The sequence below is a fragment of the Zonotrichia albicollis genome, chromosome 15 (assembly GCF_047830755.1).
Source record: "Zonotrichia albicollis isolate bZonAlb1 chromosome 15, bZonAlb1.hap1, whole genome shotgun sequence".
Taxonomy (NCBI): domain Eukaryota; kingdom Metazoa; phylum Chordata; class Aves; order Passeriformes; family Passerellidae; genus Zonotrichia; species Zonotrichia albicollis.
The window spans coordinates 9,483,880-9,497,997 of NC_133833.1; the positions used below are offsets into that span (position 1 = coordinate 9,483,880).

General features: G+C 49.6%; 1 protein-coding gene across 4 annotated transcripts in view; it reads right to left on the bottom strand.

Moving 5' to 3' along the window:
* JADE2 (jade family PHD finger 2) overlaps positions 1-8,218 on the bottom strand; it is a 74,035-nt gene extending 65,817 nt beyond the window's left edge. The window contains exons 1-3 of one of the 4 annotated variants that reach the window (XM_074552354.1): positions 7,272-7,946; positions 4,549-4,671; positions 906-963 (exon numbers count right to left, since the gene is read on the bottom strand). In XM_074552354.1, coding sequence (XP_074408455.1) covers positions 906-963 — 58 coding nt within the window. In that variant the 5' untranslated portion in view covers positions 4,549-4,671; positions 7,272-7,946. Of the gene's footprint in view, positions 1-905; positions 964-4,548; positions 4,672-7,271; positions 7,949-8,101 lie in introns of those variants that run through there. The other 3 variants (XM_074552355.1, XM_074552356.1, XM_074552353.1) reach the window with 3 other exon arrangements.
* Positions 8,219-14,118: the final 5,900 nt, after the last annotated feature.

Consider the following 14,118-nt stretch of genomic DNA (forward strand, 5'->3'; position numbering starts at 1 on the left):
GATCAGCCTTTCCATAACCCCCTGTAATCTCTCCATCATCCTGTTAGGAAAAAGCCCAGAAGTTTAGTGTCTTTACTAAAGTCCCTTTCGTTCTCGGATATCCAGCAGCCAGATCCTGTAAAGTGTGGAGAGCAAATTCCCAGCAAGGCCCAGATGAAATTACTGTGACGTTTGTAAGAAACCAAGAGCCACTAGTAAGAAACTCCAGAGTCCAGACAAGGGATTAGGCTGGTGCCTTGAGGGTACTGAACACCGAGGCAGTGTGGTACGTGTGCAGCGGGCGAAACCCTGGAATAGGTGGGAGAGGAGAGTGCTCTATTTATAGCCAAAATTCAGCACATTTGCACATGTTTATTGTTGAACACATGCTTCTGTGCCTTCCTGAATGAGGATGAAGTGAGGTAGATGTTGAAAAGCAAGCGTGGGCTTGCAGGTTTTGCTGGCTTGAGCCTTATCCCTTTTCCCACATCACTCTTCAGTCTGCAAGGAGGGAACAATGCAAACTGCTCCAGTTTTACTCTGACTCCAGGAAAAACTTCCCTTTCCCCTGGTACAACCCGAATCAAGAGCAAACTAGTCTCAGGCTGCAGCTCACAGGAAAGGACAACTCATCTACAAAGGGTGTTTGCTGCTTGGTTAGCAGATCTGCAATCAGCAGCTCTCCTCGCCCAGACTCCTCACACGAGGGAGACACTCTCATCAGTTAAGAGGAGCCACAGCAAAGTGTTTAAATAAATTGATATCAGCTTGTTGCTGCATTTCTGACAAACCCAGCCCTGCACACTATTCACTGTGCAGAGACTTCCCAGTAAATGCAGTTTCCTCCACTCTTTGTACAGTAATTATTCAAGCATTTTGACTGCTGGAGGTGAATCTTGTTCAAAGCTTTGAATGAAAGGTCTTACTGTCAGTGGTGTCCGAGTTATCACTGCTGATGGAGTACTTGCGTCGTTTTTCTTCCATCTGGAACAAAAGAAATTGAACATTACACTTCATGTCCAGAAAACTCATCTCAGCACCAAAGCACTGCTACATGAATATCTGCACACCCTCCTACCCCAGCACCAGTCAGTCCTTACCCTCAGGACAGACAACTACCCAGAGGCTGAAAAAAATGCAAGAAAACAATTCTCATGGATTTTTAAAAAAACTTTAATTGTCTTTCTACCAGCTTTTCCCACTCCCAGCAGTTACAGTGGGTGCATCGGGATCACTCAGCTTTCCATGGAAATTTGTCTGTGCAGGATTTGCATCCAAATGTCTCTTCCTCTGCAAGAGCTCCAACAGGACTGGAGGATATCCTCAAGGGACCACGGTGCTGTGGGATGGGGGAAGAGATGTCCTGGGAACCACCTCTCCCAGCTGCAGAGTGTGAAGACAGGAGAATGCAAACTGCACACTCTCGGTATGTCTGCAGGGGGAAGTACGAGCATCCCAGAGCTGAAGAGAACCCCTGGGTACCACAAGCCTGGGGTTTTACCCTCTGACTCATCTTCCCATTCAGCCACCAGCTATTTCTCTTAAGAGCTCGGGACTATCTGTGACACAGGAAGCACCTCCCATCGCTGTCACTGCTGGAGCTCCCAGGGGTGGGCAAGTGCCTCCTGCTCAGCTTCTCCATCCTCCCAGAGCTAAAATCACAGCAGCAGCTACCACTGCACTGATGAGAAGACCAGCTTCAAGCTCAGCTGATTTTGCTTTGAGAATTTGAACAAGCCACAGGAGTGCCTGAAATCAGCAGGTTGTCCTGAACTCACCCCTTGGGAACCAAGCACTCAGAACTCAAAGTAGGCGCTTCAGGAAAAAAAAAAGAAGAAAGGTATTTTAACTTTTGAAAATCCAAATTTTACCAATGTGGCTGATCAATATGGCTCCCAATACAGGGCTTGGGCAGCTCTAGATGGAAAGGGCTACCTGTGGACCAGACACCTATCCACCAGGATAGAAGCCAAAATACATGCACAGAAATGAGTCTTAACCTCATGGAAATCTTCCTAGTACTTTCTGAGATATTTTTGAAGAATCTGAATGTGTTCATATGTCATTCCCACTATTGCTTCCACAAATGGTAACTGGGAATGATAATGAAACACTGAGTTTGTGTGGTTTGGTTGCAACAGGTACAAGCAGCACACAGAGTGGGACAGCAAGCTAGAGCATGACATTTGCCCCCAAACATCAGGAAATGTTCCACATAAACTATAAAAACCTTGTAATAGGTGTATTTTACAATATATGTGGTATCACAGCATTATAAAGGAAAATACTACAAAATATCCTGAACATTTTAACTATCAGTGTTGTGGTAAGGCAGTGCCCTGTCAAAATGTGACTTAAAACACTCCCTAAGAATATAGCAATATCAATACTTTTCCCCTGGTGATTCAAGGGGAAACAGATGTTATTAAACCAGCCTTGTTCCAAACAGCCTTTAGATTTTGCTTGGGGGAAATGAAATTGAAGATAGCTCCAACTGCAGCTTACTTACTTTTAGTGAAAATCCTCAACCTTTGAAACTGGTTCCTACTGGTCTGAAGTGACAAACAGACATTTGGAGCACCAAGACAGGGCAATGCTTTTATTGATTCTGGAGTTCCTAATCACAGAGATTAAATAAGCCAAAACCAAGAGGAGGGGGAAAAAAACCACCTGAGGTGAAGCAAAGGAATGCCACTGATAGCCAGTGAGATTTCCCAGGTTTCCCATCTTTGCTTTTACAGCAAGGCAGCATCACTGACATCACTCTCCTTCCAAGGAGGGAAAAAGGGTTGCAATCAATGCTCAGGTAGCAGGAGGTGGCACTGGTTTGGCTGGTATGTGTGAGGAGATGCACTGATCATTCCTCACAGAACCTGGTCCCTGCATCCTGCTTCTGCCCTAGAGCTGCCTACAGAATTAACACACTCACTAGGTAACAAGATGAATTGATATTCACATACAGAAGTGGTTCACATTGCAGGTAAAAATAGCATCTGTACTTCAGTAAATCATTTTGCCACTGTTTGGCAGGATGCAAGACAGCATCCTCCAAACCAAACTGCATTAAATTTGTGAATGAAATTCTGGCTTGAGCAAAGTACAGACATCTCTGAACAGCAGCACTGAAAGGCTGGGCAGGGGATGGCACACAAAGTACTGTGTGCCTGAAAGGAACAAAAGTTTTGGCCAAACCCAGGCTATTTCAGAAAAATGGTTACATTCCAGGCCGTGCTAAGATGCTGTTTCTGAGGGACTCATCTCGAGCAGCCAAACAGTAGTAAACCACATGGCACTAAAGAGAGGAATTTACTGTAGAGGGGTAATTGGGCCATTTCCCCATCTGCATCCCAGAGTTATAAAGTCTGATGGTGGCTGAGCTCCCACCACCCTTTTGGCATCGTGGCTGGGGGTGGGGAGGGCTCACTGCCCACATCCCTCCCAGGGCTGGAACTCCAGCTCCCAAAAGCTCTCAGGAGCAATTCAGCTGGTGAACTACTGAGCAACTTAAGTCCCAGCAAAATACCATCTCTGCTCCAAAATTAATCTTTTGTTTACATTAGAAGTTAATTTCACCTTTAACTGACCCATTCCCCACATGGCATCATTAATAAAGTCATAAACAAATACCAAAAAAATTTGTAATACTTTGAAAAGGTCACTGTTAGGTCAAACTTGGCCCAAAATCTAGTTTTTACAGAGCCAGAAACCAAGTGAAAGGTTTCTATGTAGGCTTGCTTAAAAAATTCAAACAGAAACAGATGTGGGTTTCTTTTATAAACAAATGAACATCCCCCTGAAGTGTCTGCAACTCAAATCCACAGGCATAGCCCTGGCTAATGCCTGGAAACCAAAAACTGAACTGCTTGCAAACCAACACATGTTTAGCATTGCCTTTGTTCAAAGCTGAGAAAGGCAGATAAATGCTAGACCAAGGAAGATGATGGCCCTTCATCAGCCTAAACAAATGTAAATCACTATGTCCTTGGACAAATTAGCACCAGGATTGGTGTTAAAATGGAGATGATGGCCTCAGGCTGGCTGGTCCTGCCTCACAGCAGGGGAAGGCTGGAGAGGAGCTCTTGGGAATGTAATTTTGCCCAGCCCATGCAACCTGGGAGAGGTGATGGCAACAACTGCTGGCACAGAGATGCCTGTGCCCAGATCCTGAGCTCAGCTGGGCACACTGCCAGGGACAGGCACCCGCTCCCATCCACACTGAACCGAAATGCCTCATCCAGCCTCCAGCTAGCACAGAAATCTTCCTCTGCAGACCCCTCCAGCAGCCCTGTGCTCTGGAGAGCCCCCTGATGTTCCCCAGCTCCCTGCAAACTCTTCTGCACATCAACTCCACGTGCGATTTGGAGATTTCTTAGCGGCATCCCAGCACCCTGCGCAGAGGCTGTTTCCACTGCTTCCAAGAACGAACCATTCTGAACTGTGGCAAGCAAACAGAGAAATTCATACATGCCTGTGCTCTCCACTTCCACAGGGAACAGGCACAGAAACCTGCATAAGTTGCAGCAAAAAAAAAAAAAAAAAAAAAAAAAAAGGAAAGGGTTTGGTCATCACCTCCTCCCAGCTCCCGCAGGTTGAGCGAGGGATGCGCCGCGCTCGGTCCCGATGCGCCGTCACCTCTGACGCTGAGAGCAACACCGGCTCAATGATGTGCTCTGTTTGTGAGCTGCAATGAGACTGCAGAAAAACCACTTCCCTGTTTGTTCTTCCAGCCCAGAAATAGGAACACAAACAGAACATAGTGCCCCCAGCGGCACGCACACGGCTCCGGCCACCGACCCCGCTCGGGGACCCCGTCCCGGAGCCACCTGTGCCCGCGGCTGGCACCGAGCCTGGGGCTGCTCCCGAGCATCCCCCCAGCGCTTCCCCTCTGCTCTAATGTGCTTTTTATCCTCTGTCTAGGAACTCCAGCCAGTTGTTAGAAAGTGCAATAAAAAGGGTGGAGGGCTGGAACATCCCAGCCGGTACGCCGTGGGAGGGTTGTCCTCGTCCCATTGCCTTTTCCCATGAGCAAATTCCAGAGCCAAGCGCTGCTACGGGAGGCTCTGAGAGAGCAGCAGCATCCCCCAAATTGGCACAGCCCCAATTTCATAGTAACAGGACAAACTTTTGGACCGAAGGATGCACGGCAGCGGGGCCAACAAGACCCGCAGCAAACCGTGCTGCTCAGCCCCTCCATCTGGGAGGAGCCTTTCCTGACCTCCCTGGTAACCCTGCGAAGTGTAAATGCTAAAGAGCAGGATCCTGGTACCTACAACAACCATTTTCTGGGCAGCAGAGCCTGCCCCTGCCTGCCGGGGCTCGTCTGTCCCTCGCCTCCTCCACAGGCTGCTGCCAGCCCCAGCTTTCCAGCAAAAGCTCAGGTGCCCAGGTGAGGAGCAAGCCATCCCTCCTCTCCTCCATACCAGCGCTGCTGTCTTGGCTCCCCAGGGCAAAATCTAATCTCATTTCAATTTAAAACAAAACAAGCGCTCGTTTACTTCCTGTGCTTTGCCTTTCTCCACACCTACAAGGGGCTTTTTTTTTCCTTTACTACTCACGTTTATAACTTCACTTGCCTCTTCTGACTCGTTTCCTTATAATTATCTATTTTTTCTTTAGCAAGCCCAGACAGACCACAGGTAATCAGAAAGGTTACTGAGGGCACTGGGGCCACCCCTGCCTTCCTGGGGGCATGAGAAGGGACACCAGCAAAGCCCCATGCCCACAGCCAGCTGCCCATCCTGCAGGTCTCTTGAGCATCAAGAACTCAAAGGAAATCAACAGGAGCTACAGACACTCCAACCTTTGTGAATCATGAAAACACACAGAAAGGTAAAGACCAGAGCTGGTCTGAATCCACTCACCCACCAACTTTCAGAACTTGGGTGTCAAACCCTATCAGCAGCCATCAATACTTTAAAGGAATTGCATCTCCTTGCCTACAGACCCCCTAATGTGTACCCTCCATCCTCTGCTCCAAGCCTACATTTTTGAACATCAGCCTCAATTTTCTTAAGAAAAACAAATTTAACCTTCGATTTAACCTTTCTGCAAGCTATTTTTACTCCTATCTCAAGCTTATTTTAACCCCAGTAGCCAATAAATGCTTAAAGGTCAAACACCATTCCTAAAAGCTGGGCTCTGTACCCCTGGGGAGAAGGCTGAGATCAGATAATTGGTTTTATTTCCCCCAAGCAAAACCACCTCATAGAACTGTCCAAGCGGTCGGAGGGTCCTGGCTTCAGCCCTTCAAAACAAATTTCACTGTGGGGGCTGAGAAAGGCACTGAGAATTCTCCCTGCGAATGCCATGCCATCCTTCTCTTCCCACTCAAAAAGCGCTCAAAACGTATAGGTATGGAGAGACAGAGAGAGAAATTTATTTCCCCCTAATTGCGATCGAGGTTGACAATCCAGCAGCCTCCCGCCTTTCCAGCGCTTCCCAACTTCCAGCTCGCCGCTCCCACCCCGGGCGCGGGGCAGCCGGGGGGGCGCTCCCAGCCCCGCATCCCGGCTGGGAGCGGCTCGGCAGGTGGGGAAGGGGCAGGAGCACGGCGGGGGCACGGAGGATGCAGCAGGGAGCCCGGGGAAGGGGCAGGTGGCCGGGCAGAGAAGGAGGGGCGGCCCGGGGGGACAACGGCGCGGGGGGACGCGGGATGATTCCGAGCGCGGGTGATGCCATGGGGGGAGAGCGGCGGAGCCTCCGCGCTCGGCAGCCCCGGGACCCCGCGGCGCGGCGCGGTGCGGCGGGGGAAGGCGGCGGGGAAAGCCCCGCGGTGGGGAGGGAAGGGGGGAGGAAGGGGAGGGCAGGCGGGAGCCGGCAGCCGCCACGCCCCCGGGCACCGCCATCCCGGCCCCGCGCAGCGCTCCGCGCCCGCGGCCCCTGCGCTCCGAGCGCGCCGCCCGCCCCGCGCTGCGCCCGCCGAGCCCCCGCTGCCCGCCCCGGCCCCGCGGGGCGTCCCCCGCTCCCCCGGCGGGCAGGGCAGGGCGCGGGGCCGCTGCCGCAGTCATTAATTCGGGGAATAAAGGGGCGAAGCGGCGAACCGAGCCTTGAAAAGTTCTTGTTTACGTCCCCGCCGCCTCCCTCCCTCCCGCACTTCCAAAGGAGAGTGACCACCGTGCGCCATCCGCCCCGGGAATGCTGCACATCCCCCCGCCCGGCAGCCGGGGGAGGGAGGGGAAAAAAATAAATAATAAAAAAAAGAGACATATATACAGCAAAAGCAGGGGGAGCTGCAAAATAACCATCCGCTGCAAAGCCAGCCCGCTCCCGCCGCCACCCCGCCGAGCCTTTACCTTGGCCAGGAGTGTCCGCCCGGAGTTGCGCCGGTCTCTGGGGTGACAGGCGGGAGGAGGCGGGGGCGGGGGATGCTCCCGCAGTCCCCGGCCGGGAGAGCCCCCTCGGCGGCTCAATCCGGTGTCATTGCCAGGGCCGCGCCGCCCGGGCCCTCCTTAGGAGCGCCCGCCCGGTAACTCCATGGATGCGGTCCCGCTCCCAGCCGAGATGGCCGCTCCGCCGCGGCCGGGGCGAGCCCTGCCCGCCTGTTTCTCTTTCTTTTTCACCCCGCACTTCCTCCGGCGCTCCGCGCCCCGCCGCCGCCCGGGCTCCGGCTCCGGCAGGGAGGCGGGGAAGCGACTTTCGGAGCGGGGACGGATAATGGTGGCGGTGCTTCCACCCCCCCACCCACCCCCCCCCGCCTCGGCCGCCCCAAATCTTCAATTTCTTCGCCTTTTCCCCTCCCCGGGCGCCGCGGCAGGGCCAGGTGCGGGCAGCGCGGGTCCCATCGCGGGCCGCGCCGCCGCCGCCGCCGCCCGCCCCGCGTCACCCCCCCGCCGGCCGCCGGGGCCCCATGGCGCTGCCCGGAGCCCCAGCGCCGCTCGCCCGCAGCCCCGGCGCCCCGCAGCCCGGCCCTGCACACGCACTCACACTCACACCCGCACACACTCACGCTCTCCGCCCCCCCCACCCCCCGCCTGCCCGCCCGCTCCCCCTCTCCGCGCTGTGCACACGCGTACACGGGGCGGCTTCGCCAACCTTTGAAAAAATAAATAAATAAATAAAAAATAAGCTTATACTTAAAAAAAAAAAAAAAGAAAAGGGTTTTGGCGCCATATTAATGACGTACTTAAAATTTGCCATTTCTCCTGCGTCAAAAAGACGGCTCTTGCCCATCGCGGGGCGGGCGGGGGCCGCGGCGCGGAGCTGCTGCCTCCCTCCCGCACCCGCGCAGCGAAGTTCCGCGGCCGCGGGGCGTGGGAACCGCGGGGGGGGGGGACGTGGAGGCTTCGCGCCGGCACCGCGGCCGCTCCGGAGGGGCGAGGAGCGGCGGGTTGGGGATGCACCGCAACACAGGAACCCCCCCGGGCCGGGCGTGTGTGCCTGTGCGTGTTCCCCCCAAAAAACTTGGCAGAGTTTCCGCGGAGAGGTGCGGAGCGGCGCGGCGGCTCCGCGCGGGGTGACCCTGCCGTGTGCGCCCCACACGAGCGCTCTGGGTGGCTCAGGGCTGCCTGTTGCCAGCTGTTTTGCACAGGATTAAAAACAACGACAGCAGTGCTTTCGGGATAGAAACGGCTTCTTAAATTAAAATAATAGTAATAATAATTGGATGTAGAGCATATATCTGCCCCGACTCCCAGGGGCCCTACAGAAGTTGGCTTGAACTGTTTTAAACCAATGCTGCAGAAGATTAAAATTCAAGTTAAAGACCCTCTTTCAGTGACAATCTGCCATCATCTCTTTTGATTCATTAAGCTGGTCAGCCCTAAAATTGTGATTTACCAATTATAAACCATTAGGAACCAGAGCTACAATAGCCAGATGCTCCCCAACTTACATCCCTGTTGTGGCTTGTTATAAATTACCAAACTTGAATGAATTAGGCTGTAACTTTCTGGCTTGGCAGTCTGTATTGGATGTTTTCCAAAGGTTCCAAGTCCTTTGGCACTTCCAAGGATAAAAGCAGAGTAGGGGAAGAGCATCACTTTGGTCATTCTTGAGCTTGCTGTGGTTCTTAGGACTAACACTGGAAATAAGGTCTTGAAATTTGGCATGAAGCAGCCTTTTATGGTCTTGTAGATAAATCCACCCAAATTAGTCGTGTTACTGGGCTTTGAAGAGCAGTTCACCACACAGCAATAAACATGCCCAGTTCTGGCAGCTGAAATCTCTCAAAATGCTGCTCTTGGGGCACCTGCTGCTTCAGGTGCTCGGAGCCCTCTCAGCAGCCCCCCAGGGAGCAGGAGACAGCAGCTACTGACTAAAAAGCATTTCCTTGGATTACAAGAGCAGTGGGATTCATGACAACAGACCCTGACAGGACTTCACCTGCAGGTCCCACCCCATCTACAGCACAGTCTGCCTTAAGAGATGTTGTGAAGGTCACTGTGTTACCTGGTCTGGACATGAGAGGTGTCCAAAGTGAGGCATTCCATACCAATTTCTGGAGATTTACTTGTGCACACATTCTCTAATGCAGTTCTTAGTTACACTGTCACAATCTGATTTCTCTGTGACACCTGTGCAGCACGGTTCTGCTCTGTAAGTCAAAAAGGAAACAAATTTTGGCCGTGTTCTCATCTTACCTGCATCACCAAAGACTGCCCAAGGAGTGATGCAAGGGCTGCAGGACACAGGCAGACTGTGACAAAAGAATAAAACTCTCCCAAAGAAGGAGATTCTTTACGTGCCCTTGCCACAGGCTGTGTAACACTCCAAGTCATTAACCCAAACTTTTGGCTGCTGATGGCTGTGTTGCCCTCACTGTGATGCGTGGCTGGAAGCCTTTAGCCTGAATTGCTGACATCCATCTTTGTGCAGCTGGAAGCAGTGGGTGCTGTGCTTGCATGTATGAAGTGCTGTATCATGTTAAATGCTCTGAAAACGCAGACGTTATGCTTTTCAGATGGAGTACCCTGAATTAGTCAAAACTGACCTTAATCCATCCATGTGTCACTCTGACCCATCTTCAGAATGAGTGTTTTTGGAGGATTAATGAAGGTGCTGAAGCACTGAGGCAGTCTAGTGGAAAGTGCTGTAGAAAGAGCCATGAGGAAATTAATAATTCTGTCTTTTGAGGAACCTGCAGGTCCCTGCTCTGGTCCTGTGCTGCATGCCACAGCCTTACCACCCTCTGGACCATTTCTCCAGGATTTCTGGAGTACACCTCTAAAGAAGGTCACAGCAGGACATGACAGGTCCACAGCATGCCTGGTTGCACCCTCAGTAGATTTTTACAATCCAGAACTTGAGCACCTTGCTCTGCTTTGAAAACTGCACGGAGAAGTATTGGAGCTGTATTTTCTATTGCTGTGAAATCCAAAAGTGGTCAGACATGTGAATAATGCTCTGGATAATGTGCTCTGCTGGGCTCATGTGCTGAACAATCGGCATTGCTGAGCCCCTTGCTGACCATCTCACTGCACACAGCCATGCAGAGGGAAAAGAGTATCTGCACATGCAACTGAAGTCTTGTTCTGCTTCAGCAAAAGGGTGTACATGAAGTTGCACTGACAAAGTTCAGACATTTGTGCTTTTTGAGTACTCTCATTAAGAGATTTTTGGCTACCATATATGCACACTTAAACACAGTTTGTGTACAGATGCATAAACGTGGCACACGCAGCACCTGATGGATGGTTCTCCAGAAAGGTCATGTGTATGTTACATACAACACTCAGTTTACATAGTATGACATTTATGTAACACTTATGAAGAGCTCTGACAGGGTGTTGCAGGGTGTTGTCAGTTGGCATTTGCTAAGAGAGGAAATAAATCTAATAATAAAAACAACAAAAAAAAAGCATTTTGGAAGAAACAATACTGCACAAATCCTTTAAAAGGACAGAATTGTCTGCACAACAAAGGCTTGGTTGATTGATGCTAAAATAAGCAGTTATGCAACAAGTAAGAAATACGATCTCCAGGGAAGAAACCAGCAACATTTCTCTTTCATCTTCATTCACCGGCTCTTATTTTCGCAAACCTGAAAGGAAAAATATAGGCAGCCTTTCGATGATGAGCACACAAGTAGAATTAACAGATGTTTTGAAGTGAAGGACAGAATCTCTGTGAGTTTTCTGTGAGTTCTGCAGAGTTATCCCATCACTTACCCTGAGTCCCCCAAAATGCTGCAGAGCTGTCACCTCAGGGCTGCTTTCCCACCTTGGAGGAGCATCCTGCTGCAGAGATGAGGTGTGAGTACCTGAATTTTAGGGGTGAATTAGCTCACCTTAGAGCTACAAAATTGTTAAAGCAACTTCAGGAGAACAAGCATATGAAATAGTTACTCTTCAAGACATTGATTGAAAAATACCTCTCAGTAAGAGTTGAGACCAGTGAAAATCTCAGTGCAGACAGGAGAGAGAAGGAGGAAAGCCCAGTTGCCATGTTGGCATCAAATTTGATTGCCATAGCCCAGGAGAACTAGATGGATGGGACTGGTCCATGGGAGTGCATGTAGTCCCCAAAGAGAGCAAAAATCATATGTCATTTTGAAGATCTTTAGAACTATTCTGTTTTCTGACAGGGAAAAGGCCACGAGGGGAGCTCAGCTCCCTCAGCCCATTCCTGCTGTGACACCCACCCAGGACTGGTGCTGGGTTAGGGAGGACATCATGGAGCAGGGAGATGCTCCAGGGACAGAGAGCTCCTAGAGAACCACACAGCTTGAAAACGGCACAGGAGACACACAGCTACTAATTCACTGCCTTAGATGCCCTCTTTTGAGGCCTCTGGTAGCCAAAAGTCATCAAAACACCTCATGGCTACTTTAATTCCTTTGGAGGACCAGGGCAGTGCACAGTCATTCCAGGAGGGCAACACAAAGATGATAAAGAATCTTGCTCCATCCATATCCCAGCTGGGGTCATCCAATATCCCGGCTATAGTCAGGATATTTGGTTTTTATTAGAATATGTGTTAATTTGGACAGTGGTAAGCAGATGCAGCAGAAGGAAAATGACAAGCTCTGTTCTAAATGATAATGATAATAATTCACATCTTTGGGAATGAACTATGACAGATAACAGAGAGATGGCTGCTATGGTCATTATATAAACTAATCCCTTCCTAAACTAACCCCTTTTCTTTCTTATTCATTCTGCATAATTCTTTTCCTCTCTGAAGCTAAGGAAATACACTATACTTACAGGAGAAAAAATTTGATTTGGCAGATCAGCGGATAGTGAGATTTTGTTTGCAGTCTCAATTACCTTCACTAGCTGGAAATTTGGTATGAAAACAAACTGTAAATTAAAAAAAAAAAAAGTAGATGATATAGCATTACAAATGTCCATCCCCTGACAGATAGCTCAGTAATTCTCTGTGTTCTAGCAACAGCTGCTTTAATATCTTTCAAAGAAATGGCAGCCTCACAGTGTCTGAAGGGATTACCTTTAAGGAATGCATCCATAAGTGGCTTTGTGCAAAGATACTCACGCTCTTGTGGGGTTTGCACTGCATTTTTTCCTACCAAATTTCAAGATTCCTTTCTTTTTGTTGTTGCTGTTGATTTTCCTATTTTCTCTGAGTTTGCTGCTATTGCTGAGTGCATCCAATACACCTCACATTTCCTGCATTCCCCAGAGTGGAAGAGCTGGGGCTTTTAGAGGGCTCTCAAGGTAGATCGGGGAAAGTGAGGACCATCAGTGGTCAGGTGAACAGCTTCAGTGCCCTTCCTGGCTCAGGAGAGCTGCTGTAGCTCCTGCTGCTTCTGAGGGATCCTTGGGCATCTCAGCAGGGTCCCCTGCAAATCCCCTCCTGCCTCCCTTTCCTTTGCTGCCTTTTTGCTGGATTCTCACACTTTCCATGCATGATGTGGTGAGGGGATAACACAACTCCTTGGACCACACAGGGCTTCATGGGAAGATATTTGACTGCTACAGACAAAACTCTGTGGTTCTGGGTGATGGATGGTGAAAACAGAAGTAGATTTTAATAATTCAATTAGAAGGGACGTGCAAGGAACATCAAATTCAGCTGCCTCAGTAGCTCTGCTGTTCCTTGTGAAAGGCTGTCCCTCAAGCAGAACATGCCATTGCAAGCCCTTGTCCTGCCCAATCCCACCCCACAACACAGGAAAGACCAGCTGAGGTGTAAATGCTGTCGTGCTTTACTCCCTGAGCAGGCCAGCAGAGCCTTCCTCCTGCAGTGTCCTGCCTTGGGAGGGACGTTCACAGTCCAGTGCCAGGGAGAGTCCTCATACCTGCACATCCCACCATGGAACATGCAATTACTCCCCCAATTCAGAAAAAAAAGGAGACATTAATGATCCCAGTCACAACTCAATGCACCATTTGAGTGAATGGTACATATGCTAAACAATACATGCATCAGGACTGCATTAATCCACATTTCATATGGATTCCCTCTAGACATTCAGTTCATAACCAAGTTGGCTATTTCCCTGTATTTCTCTGGAGTTGGAGGGTGTGAAAAAGACATTTCCATTTCATTGACTAAGTTCCCAAGGGGAGAGTTTATGAAAGTGCAAGTGCATAATTTACTGCCTGACAGGATGAAGATGGTATCTGGTTTTAAAAAAATAGTGCACCCTGAAAAACAAAATTGCTAGAACAGACATTTGTTTTCCTTAAGTACCATATTTTAAAAGCATTTAATTTAGCTTAGAAGCACCGTTAAAAATATATGCATTGTAAATTGCAGCTGTATAACAAGATATTTATCAGATAATGTCACTGAATAGTCTCCTGTTGCAATATAAATGCCATGGCATTTATAGAAAATAAATGTTGAAGTAGTGAGCTTTCTTTTCAAAGTGGAAAACCATTATCTCATCCAGAAGTCATAAATAAAATTATGAAGGTTTGCTTACAGGGTTGGTTTTAACCATAGGGGGGCTGACATGGACACTCCATCAGTGTTCCCATGCAGCAAACCCAGCCTGGATGAGGGAAGCACATGTAATGGGAAACAACATCTCAGAAAGACCTGAGAGTAGCCAGAAGGACAAGTCATCTGCTAATGCATTTGAGGAGAAGAGATAAAGATTGCAAGTCGAGGATTTCTTGATCTACAACTGAACATGATATTTATAATGAGATTCCTGCAGCACTCTCCTGGCTGCATGAATTTATCTTTCTGTGGTTCTGCTCCTTTAACCACTTTTTGAATGGTTCACATGGT